At 42.7% G+C, this 10,707-nt stretch overlaps 1 protein-coding gene across 2 annotated transcripts in view; it reads left to right on the top strand.

Annotated features, from left to right (window-relative positions):
- The first annotated feature begins 443 nt into the window (after positions 1–443).
- The window catches only part of LOC308289537 (complement C2), a 32,144-nt gene continuing 21,880 nt past the window's right edge, over positions 444–10,707 (top strand). For both annotated transcript variants that reach the window (XM_080731243.1, XM_080731242.1), the window contains exons 1-8: positions 444–529; positions 814–882; positions 1,736–1,833; positions 2,951–3,098; positions 4,639–4,824; positions 5,700–5,879; positions 7,578–7,679; positions 8,389–8,522. In XM_080731243.1, coding sequence (XP_080587369.1) covers positions 831–882; positions 1,736–1,833; positions 2,951–3,098; positions 4,639–4,824; positions 5,700–5,879; positions 7,578–7,679; positions 8,389–8,522 — 900 coding nt within the window. In that variant the 5' untranslated portion in view covers positions 444–529; positions 814–830. The remainder of the gene's footprint in view (positions 530–813; positions 883–1,735; positions 1,834–2,950; positions 3,099–4,638; positions 4,825–5,699; positions 5,880–7,577; positions 7,680–8,388; positions 8,523–10,707) is intronic.

The following is a 10,707-nucleotide window of genomic DNA, read 5'->3' as shown; positions in this document are numbered from 1 at the left end:
TGTGTGTGTGTGTTTGTATGTGTGTGTGTGTGTGTGTGTGTGTGTGTGTGTGTGTGTGTGTGTGTGTGTGTGTGTGTGTGTGTGTGTGTGTGTGTGTGTGTGTGCAAAATACAAATCCACCGACAATTTATCTAAAAAAAGAAAAGAAAAATAAAATCAGAAAAGTATCAGAAAAGAAAGTGAAAGAATACAAGGTCACAGGTTCTGTCCTAAATTGCTCAACGCCTGTTGTCCCGTGCTCTGTGTGTGTGTGTGTGTGTGTGTGTGCGCGCATGTGTGTGTGTGCGCATGTGTGTGTGTGTGTGTGTGTGTGTGTGTGTGTGTGTGTGTGTGTGTGTGTGTGTTTGTGTGTGTGCGCACTTGTGCGTGTGCGCGCACTTGAGTGAGTGTGCGTGTGTGCGTGCACGTGCGTGCGTGTGTGTGTATTAATGGGTAATCATTGGTCAAATCAAACAGTAGTCTGGTCAGCATACAAACACTATCGTCGTGGACTCCACATAAACTCAGTTGTTCTCACTCTCTCACCAGAGTAAGTTCACTTCTTTTTAAATCACAACTAAAACCCTTTCTGTTATTGACATTCTTTAATGTATTTTCAGCGCTGTAATTTGGTTTATAATGTTTTCACTGCAGTCAAATATCCTTATTTCTTTTGCTCTGTGTTTCTGAATAGGCTAGGAGTTTCGTATTAAGGATGTGGTGTTTAACTTTGTTTTACAGAATTGAAATGTTGAAAATATGTGTTTTGTGTAAAGCACACTGACTGAAATAACAGAAGTGTAATTGAATTGTTGTAATTAAACGTTCTTGCAGTCAGTTCTCCCGAGGTCATGAGTGTTGTAGCGGTGCTGTGTGTCCTTCTGCTCAGCTGTGTTCTACATGGTGAGTCTGATGTCTACACCTACTATACTGTATGTGCTTTATATCTAGCATCTGTTTTTCTTTAACAATTATTTCTGCTTTGTTAGATCAGTGGTTCCCAAACTTTTTCATGCCAAGGAACCCCAAACTAATTAATGATCGATTAATAATTAAATTGATATTATCAATAAAATGATTTGATATTATCATTAAAATCTTAGTGCTTTGGGGCACAGTGACACAGTCGGTACCGCTGTCGCCTCACAGCTAGAAGGTCCCATGGGTTTGATTCCCGCCGGGTGGTGCTGTGGGCGCTGAAGGCGTGTTCTCTCCTCCGCGTCAACTATGCACACACCCAAGGTGGGGTTGGCAAAAGGGCCTTTCTGTGTGGAGTTTGCATGTTCTCCCTGTGTCCCCTAGGGTATGTACCCTCACAAAAACATGCAGTAATCCTGGTCTATATTATACTGCCTCCCCCCTGGCCGGGGTGCCTGATGAAGGGGAAAGGAACTGGTTGGAATAACGTGTTCCTTCCACGCGCTACGTCCAACCGGGGAAGCTCCCCCCTGTCAGGTGAAAAGAAGCGGCCTGCTCACTCCTCATGCACTGAAGGAAGCATGAGCTCAGTTCGGGGCCCTCCGCAGGTTGGCAGAGGGAGAGCAGCACCCAGGATTACAGCTTAGGCAATTGGCACTGGGTGAAAAAAATCGGTTACAAAATCATGGGATAAAATTTGAAAGAAAGAATCTCAGTGTTTTGGCAATTATTTGGGGGCCCTCACAGCCCACCACAAGTGGGCCCTGGTTCACATTTAGATCACCAATGGATCAGATACAGTGTACATCCATACCATAACCCAGCATGCTCCTGTCAGCTGATCTGCAGGAGGAAGACTATGAGTATGAGGATGAAGATCAGGTCAGCTGTCCCACCACGGAGAGCATCAGAGATGGGAACGTCACCTACTCACAGGTAATCAACATAATACATGTTATTGATTAGGCTTGGAAGAAAATGACCCATAATTGATTTTAGGGAGTTGTTTTCTACAAATTGTGAAATATAGCCGATCTGCAAGCTCACAATGTGCGGCATCATGACACATTGTGAGCTTGTAGATGAGTTATTATTGACAAATTAGAACATAATAATAAGGGGGATTTTTCTTCTTTTATTTATTTATTTATACATTTATTCATTTGTTATTCTTTTATTTATTTTTATTTTTTCATAATGAGTACTCTTACTTTGCTACGGGAAGTATCATTTTGATGCCATTAATTTGTACTTTCATTTTCAAGTAAAACCTTGAATAGAAGCCTTTTACTTGTACCACTATGTTGTACTGTTGACAACAAAACCAGATTACTTCTCCCACTATGTGGATAGAATTGCTGACAGACAGTTGCTGAGTTAACACACATAACGGTTCATCAGCTTCGTTTCAGAATGAGTCGCTGTGGTTCATGTAAGATGAAACGAAAGAAAGAACACTTCTCTTTTCTTTATATTTGGTAGCCGTGTGCGTGACATCTATTCTGCTGATGTCTGCATTCTGCAATCTCGTCCCATATCCTGTCTGTCTGCTGTTCACTATCAATAAATGCAGAAAAAGAAAAAAGAAACATAAAAAATGCTTGTGAACAAAGGATTTGAGACCTTTTCTGGATCAGGGCACTGTTGAAAATCTTGAAAGTGTTTGTGATCATTTATTTAACTAACCCTAACCCTAACTTTTTTCAGTTTTTCAGAGCATGTCCGGGGACCCCCTTGAGTCCCTGTCAAGGGGACCCACTAAATCTCTGTGAGATGGGTATTTTTAACCACTTGTTTTGAACCCTAGCATCCCTATTTTGAGAAGAACAATCTACAGCTCCCAACTTTGTGATCTTGTAAATCGACTATATGGCAAAGGCGTTTGGTGTAAATGGAAAATCGAGCAGTTCAGAGTAAAAGTCAAGTTCAAGAGGTCTGAAAACTGTCAAAACGAGTCTATGACGCTATCTATGAAATCTATGAAAATATGTTTAATCAAGACAATTATGTAGTGTTTCATTTTATCATTTATCAGATGTTTTCTTGTCCGAAGGCAGGTGAGCCGGGCAGTGTTCTGACCTATCGCTGTGCTCCTGGGTTCTACCCTTACCCTGTTAGCCATAGGCTGTGTGAAGCCCAGGGGGAGTGGTCCACCATGAGATCAGCCAATGGCAGACCGGTATCCCGGGCCACCTGTAAAGGTAACGTGTCAGACGACAGGATTTATGATAAACATCTGATCTACGAACAAATCGCAAAGTTACGCTTTGTGACCTTGTAGATCAGCTATTTTAGATCGCTTTTTTATATTTTGAAATTGAAAGTGGTTTTATGCAACATTGAAGTAAGCAAGGGCTCACAACTCATTATTAATAGGCTACAGTCAGGGGCGGGCATTTGCTCTACGCAGACTACGCAACTGCTTAGAGCCCCTAGGCAGAGGGGCCCCCCTGCTGAAAAAAAAAGTAAGTCTCTAGCCCATTCCTGTCAAAAGTTATGATTTGTTTTTAAAGAATTGACCAACTGCTCACTGGAGTCAATAGATTTCACACAGAGACCAGCTGGCGACAATTGAGTTGATTGATTGGAATGTTAAGTGATCAGCTCTCTCTCTTGTCTCTCTATGAATTTCCTGTACATACGTGCAATATCCAAACTGTACTCAAAGATTACACATATTAGGCTTGAGAATTAATGATGTTAAGAAAATAAATGATTTTATCTAAATTTTGAAAAATAATAATTAAAAAGAAATTGTAAAAATATAAATTTTAAAGTATTATTATTCACTGATATTCCCTTATTGTTATTAAAATAATTATTGTCCTGCATCAAATATGTCGTGTATAAAAATATAAATATAGGCCTAGGCCTACTCTATATACCACCTTACTTACCTTACTGTACTCTTCTTAAATTAATCAAATAGATCCAAAATGATTGTGGTTAGGTATTTAAAACCAACAATAATGACAACAAATAGGCTTCCTCTGCCTCTGCTCTTCATTGTCCTGTCAAGTTCATTGTCTTGTCATGCTAAATCATCACTTTTTCAGAATAGGTATTGAGTTGGAGGGTGGCATTTTTAATTCCTGCGCTTTGCGCGCGTGCATACTGTTTTTCGCGCATATACCTATTTTTCACGCGCGCTCATGGGGGGGCCTCTTTTACTGAGTAGAGAGGAGGAGGCTATCTATTTGGGAGCATAAGGCGGTGTGCGAGCCTCCTCCTCTCTACTCGGTATGTTTTTTTAGCTCTGCACCCGGAAAATATTTATAAGATGTGCGTGCTCTTTTGACTTCTCGGGGCCTCTTTTACTACCTTTGTGGGGAGCCCCCAGTTTATAAAAACCGCCCCTGGCTACAGTATTTATTAGGCAAGGCAGGAATGATAACATTTCGATGTCTTCGTCAGGTATATGAATCTTAGCCATAAACTAAGTAGGCCTATATACTGTACTGTAAGGCCTACTATAATGTAGGCTGATGGCAGTTTTTATATAGGCCGATGTCAGGTCATTTTCCACTTGTCATCCTATCATACATCGAAGCTAGTGTGTATCGCTTCCATGTACAGATTATTGATGTTTTGAATTTATTGAATAGGTTCTTGGTCCACCTACGTTTTTTAGATTACCATTCCTATGCATTTGATGTATTGATGTTGATATAATACCTTGTGTTGTACTTGTTTATTCTCTCTCTCTCTCTCTCTGTCTCTGTCTCTGTCTCTCTGTCCCAGTGGTGTTGTGTCCAGGTCAGCTGCAGGTGGACAACGGGGACATGTCTCCCAGGGACCAGTGGTTCCGTTCAGGCCAGGTCCAGAGCTTCTCCTGCCAGGAGGGCTTCACCCTGTCTGGGTCCACCCAGAGGACCTGCACCCTGTCTGGGCTGTGGAACGGGAGCACGCCTGTCTGTGACAACCAGGGTGACTGGAACAAGCATTATCCTTTATTATTACTGTCTGTCTGTGACAACCAGGGTGACTGGAACAAGCATTATCCTTTATTATTACTGTCTGTCTGTGACAACCAGGGTGACTGGAACAAGCATTATCCTTTATTATTACTGTCTGTCTGTGACAAGCATTCGCTAAAGGGTTTATTTTTCTAAAGTCTGAACCATTAAGACCTGGGATTCTACAAATACCTTCTAAATCAGTAGTTCTCAATCTGTTTTGTGTCAAGGACCCCCAAAATGATATGTATTTCAATTATATGTATTTAAATGATGTGTAGTTGGTCACACAGACAATCCATCTGAATTTCTTTCGTTACAGGACACCCCAGGAGAGAATTTTGAGAATTATTCAGTTCAATATGTTTCTCAAACAAACAGAAAGAACAAACTCTGTAAAAACATCTTGTGAGCTTGTAGATCTGCTATTTTTGAGAAATACTGTTCTAAATCCTAAGATTTTTCTTTCGCATTTTTCAATTCATTGCTCTCTGAAAACGTCCAGGGTTAAGTGTTGCGCCCTTCTTTGTCCTATGTGTTCAGGCCAGGGTTGACCGCCGCACCGGTGGTCTCGAAAATATAGAAGAAAACTGGCACAAAAAGTCTCACACCTTATTCAGAGACTACAAAAATAGTTGTATTTCATTTTTATCATGCTTGCTCATAAAGTGGTCTGTGCTCAAAGTGACAGGTGCAAAAAAAAGCATCACACCATTCGGTCATAGGACCTTCGTCAGTGCATAGTTTTCCTTGTATTAACATGTAGACATCTCTCTCTCTCTCTCTCTCTCTCTCTCTCTCTCTCTCTCTCTCTCTCTCTCTCTCTCTCTCTCTCTCTCCATGCAGCTGATGACTGTGGGGACCCCGGGGTGCCCCCAGGGGCCCACAGGACATCGGGGGCCTCCTGGTTCCGGACAGGAGAGAGGGTCTGGTACCGCTGTGAGGCCGGCCTGGACCTGCTGGGCTCTGCAGAGAGACAGTGTCTGGAGAACAGAGAGTGGAGCGGGACCACCCCGCGATGCCAGGGTATGGATGTATAATGTACTGTATGTACTATGAGTACGTGGGATGATGGGTGATAACCGGTCTACCAGCATCCTGGTAGCCAGTAGACAGACTGAGCTACCAGGAGACACTGAGCTACCAGGAGACACTGAGCCTTAGCTAAGGGATGACAATGGGGATATCGGCTGATGTAACAGACAGTGTCTGGAGAGCAAGGAGTGGAGCAGGGAGTGGACCTACTAAATGCCTAAATTGTAAAAGGAGATCCTAGTAAGCTCTTCAGTCTCTTTACACAGGAACCCTTAATGTATAGGGGCTTTAAAGCTGTGACATCATTTTGTAGTCAGACCTCCAAGCAGATTTATTGTCAATATCTGTCCCTCGCTATTTCAACAGATCCGAGACAAAAATAACGACTAAAGTATAATTCTACCACTTTCCTTTCAACAACAAAGAGAAGAAAAAGTAAATAGTAAAAATAGTAAAAAGATTCGCTTTTTTGGGGGGCAAAAGTTCTCCTCTGCCTACAAAATGATGTCAGACTTAACAGCCCCATAACATTGAATGAAAGAGAGATGAACACAGACAGTACTATGCAGGGGTTAATATCAACTGCAAAAGAAAGACGCAGGAGAACGAATTTGAACCGTTTTTTAGAGCCAAATCTGGGTTGAACGTGATCTGTGGAGCTGCCTCTGGTGTTGTAATTGTGGACATGCTTGACGTTTAGGAAGTATTTTGTCAGGTACATGGGTATCTTAGTGGTGTAGCAGCCAGGACCGCGCCACAATGCTAGGGTATGGACTGATAGCGAAAGATTACATTAAAAACAAGGGCTATAGCGCCTTTTACGAGCAGCATGTTTTCATGTATGTGGCTTTGTCTGTAGTGCAGCATGTTTTTAATGTTTTCATGTATGTATTTATGCATCGGCTTCGACTGCTCTCTTCGCATTCAATCGGACTTTTTCACCATTTATCATGCATTTGAATGCAGAGAGTATCCACAGGGTATCCACGGAGTATCCACGGGATACTCGTTTCCGTGCACTTTGATGTACGCATGCGCCGATATCTGTCGCCTCGAATATTATATTCCCCTCACGGGAATCGAACCCAAGCCGAGGGTTTGTTGCATCCGTGCTCTACTGACTGAGCTAATGAACGGATGATGTGACTCCTTTTTTGTGCATTTATCTTTGATGTGGATAGTGGGGTAGACGTGCAGTGGGGTAGACGTGGATAGTGAGGGACTGAATATTTACTATTCTGTCCATAACGGCACATATCTCGGTAACGCGGCTGAGTGGGATTGGTCGCCGTTCCCACCGCTCGTCGCGGCAACTCGGCTCGCTAGCGCTCGCCTCGGTGGCGACTCACGGGGGTCATCGGCGCCCAATACCGCGCTGCTCCGTCGGGGTCTGTGGCGTGGAGCGTTACACCGGGGAACAGAGAATCCATGGCATCTGGTTCGATGCTGGGATTCAGCTCAGTTTTTATTATTGTGCACCTCTGAGTTTGACCACTAGATGTCGACATTTTACTACTAATATCTCTGCATTGGTGAGATACTGGGATACCCAGTATCCGGTATCTACGGATACCTCTGCATTGAAGCGTCTGAAAACACGTGAATATTTCGCATTAAGTGCGTTGATATCATTCGAAACGGGTGATTTATGTCTGCAGCATGTTTTCACTTATATATTTTTGTCTGCAGCACGCTATGTTTTCGACTCCCCTCAAGCTGTAGCAGAGGCCATGGGAGGCTCTCTGTCTGGGGTCATGGATGTTCTGTCTCCCGACTTCAAGAAGAAGGAAGGTGGGTTCAACCAGAAAGTGTGTGAATTAACCTGAGCCACAGTGACCCATAGACGAGGGGGCGGGTCTTTTCGTACGCAGCCTCTAAGAACAGCTGCGGTCCAAGCAGTCCAAGTAGGGAATGAGGCTTTACTCCAGGTGAAGGAGTTTAAGTATCTCTGAGTCTTGTTCACGAATGAGAGAAAGGGGAAGACGGAGAAGGAGATCAGACGGAGAATCGGAGAATCGGAGCAGCAGGAGCGGTTTTGCAGTTGCTAAATCGTACTGTTGTGAAGAAAAAAGAGTTGAACCGGAAGGCAAAGCTCTCTGTCTACCGAGCAATCTTCGTTCCTACTCTCACTTATGGTCATGAAGTGTGGGTCATGACCGAAAGTATAAGGTCACGGGTGCAAGCAGCCAAAATGAGTTTCCTCAGACGGGTGGCTGGTATCTCCCTTAGAGATAGGGTGAGAAGTCACCCGAGAGAGACACCACCACCCCTCATATTGTAGTTCGGACAGAGCCGACCCAAATTGGCTCTAAAGTGGGGTATGAATCGGCCCTATCTCTGGGGGAGCCCGGGTTTGAACTGGGAACCTTCTGGTTCTCAAGCGGCCACTCTACCGCCTGAGCCACTGCCGCCCCATAGTGTGTAGGCCTATAGTGTATAGTGTGTGTGAGAGAGACAGTTGATAGATGTTTATTCTTTCATGATCCTTGTGGTCCTATAGAGTCATGGGGGAGGAGCATACGTGTGTCTGATGAGAGCCGTATGAACGTCTTCATCCTATTGGACACGTCAGGCAGCATCAGCGAGGAGGAATTCAACAAGAGCAGAGACGCTACCGTCAAGCTCATCAGGAAGGTCTGGCTCACATCTACTCCACTTTATACTGTACTGTACCCTATTCTATAAAAAAAAAGGATATGACTGTCAAAGTTTGCCTTCAAATTAACAATTGTGTCCTATAGTTCAACATTTATGAGCTACAGATCACCCACTAAAAGCTGGATAGCTACGAGGTACAGATGAGGTTCCATGTCTCTATTTCTAAAACGGCTAGTTTCATTCCTTGATTCTGATTGGCTGGTTGCTGTGGTATATGAGACTATAACCCACTATAACCCACACCTTGAATCAGTTTATCAAACCCAGGTGTTTCATTATTTCTTTCCACAGTGTTCCACAGCGCACCAAAGAGCACTTGGCATTTAACTTGGCATTAAAAAACACGGCAAAAGATCACTGCAACTACACTCTCAAAAAGGCTAAAAGCTAGGGGTGTAACGATATAGTAACTGAATCGAAAAATTGATTTTAATTTTCAATGATCTACTATATCGTTTACAAAAGTAAAATATCATACCGTTTTGGCTTTGTATCGTATCGTACCGTTTTAAAATGCGGTAATCGGTATCGAATCATTTTGCAATGCAAATAATTGATTATATGGAAACTAAGTATTAGTGCCTTGTATTTAGCAATTTTAAAATGGAAAATGAAAAAGAAGGGTCTAATTACCTTTCCATTCCATAATTATAGCTACTCTTGGTCTATCGATAAATCTGTGTAATCTCTGTGTTTATGTCAAGGTGGGTTTGTCCATGTGTTCATGTGTTGAAATTATAATGTCCATATATTTGCTAGATAATCACAGCGTTTACTTCCATAATAATAGATTTTTTTACACGTTTTACAGATTTAATTTCTTTGCTAAATAGTTACTATATTGATTTTAAATCATTGAATCGAATCGTATCGATTCGCCATGAATGAACCAATATCATCCATGTATCGTATCGTTAACCATGTATCGTGATGCGTATCGTATTGCTGTTAAAATGTATCGTTACACCCCTACTAAAAGCCATTAATGCCCCACAGCAAACACAGAGAGAAATCGATGATGTGCCAATCTGCAGTATAACCATTAACCAAGTATCTTAGAGTAGCCAAAACAACCAGTCAATATGACAAAGTCATAGACAGTTAAATATGAAGTTAGTTTAACACCGCTTGGGCTATCACTGTATCTACAGTACAAAAACACTAAGTATCAGCATAAAACTAAAATAAACTATAAAAAAATAAGGTAAAAAGAACAGTGGCTCCCCAGCGGTTCATCTGTAATACAAACAAACAAACATTTGAGTTAGTCTTACGGAGTTCCCTGGTGCTATAGGCTATATGTTCTATTGTTGTCTGGTTGCAATCAGAATCTAATTCTGTATGTATTGTGGCGACTGAACCCAAACCAGACACAAGAGAGCGTAAACAGTGTTGCCAACTCGGGCATTTATTGAACAGTTCTTAATTTACAACAGCAGTATGATGCAACGTAGCATGAATGTGCAACAGAAATGTGAATAACTCAAATAATCATTAATAGGTCAACATAGGTTCTTCCCCGGACGGGGGCTGCCGTCTCTCCTCTTCGGGGGCCAGGGGTAGGTAAGAGTCAATTAGGGGGGCTTCTTTCCACAGGTAATAGGTGAGTATGGTTCTAGCAAAGTCTTTCTTTCCCACAGGTAATAGGTGCGTATTCCTCTCTACAGGTGACAGGTAAAGTATCTCTTTCCCACAGGTAATAGGTGAGTATTCTTCTCCATAGGTGACAGGTAAAGTATCTCTTTCCCACAGGTAATAGGTGAGTATTCTTCTCCATAGGTGACAGGTAAAGTATCTCTTTCCCACAGATAATAGGTGAGTATTTCTCTCTACAGGTGACAGGTAAGTAGGGCGCCCGCTCTCAATTAAATCCGACTAATTCTCTATCTTCTAAATAAAATGAACACGGGGATTAAGGGACCTAGGGCCAGAGAATTGTCGGATACAAGGTAAGTTTTAAAGGGAAGTGAGATCTACTCAACAAAACGGGACGGGTGGTGGCTCCCTGGGGGTCCGGTTGGTAAGGCTGCTTTGTCCTTTTCCAGGTCCATCTCCACAGGTCGCCCGAGTACTCACTCTCCAGTGGAAGGTACCCACTCCTCAGTGAAAGGTACACACTCCTCAGTGAAAGGTACACACTCCTCAGTGTCGGTCCGCTCCC

Source organism: Nannobrachium achirus, assembly GCF_963921795.1.
Source record: "Nannobrachium achirus genome assembly, chromosome: 8".
Lineage (NCBI taxonomy): Eukaryota > Metazoa > Chordata > Actinopteri > Myctophiformes > Myctophidae > Nannobrachium > Nannobrachium achirus.
Note: the sequence above shows the minus strand (reverse complement) of the source record. Positions and strands in the feature narration are given on the sequence as shown.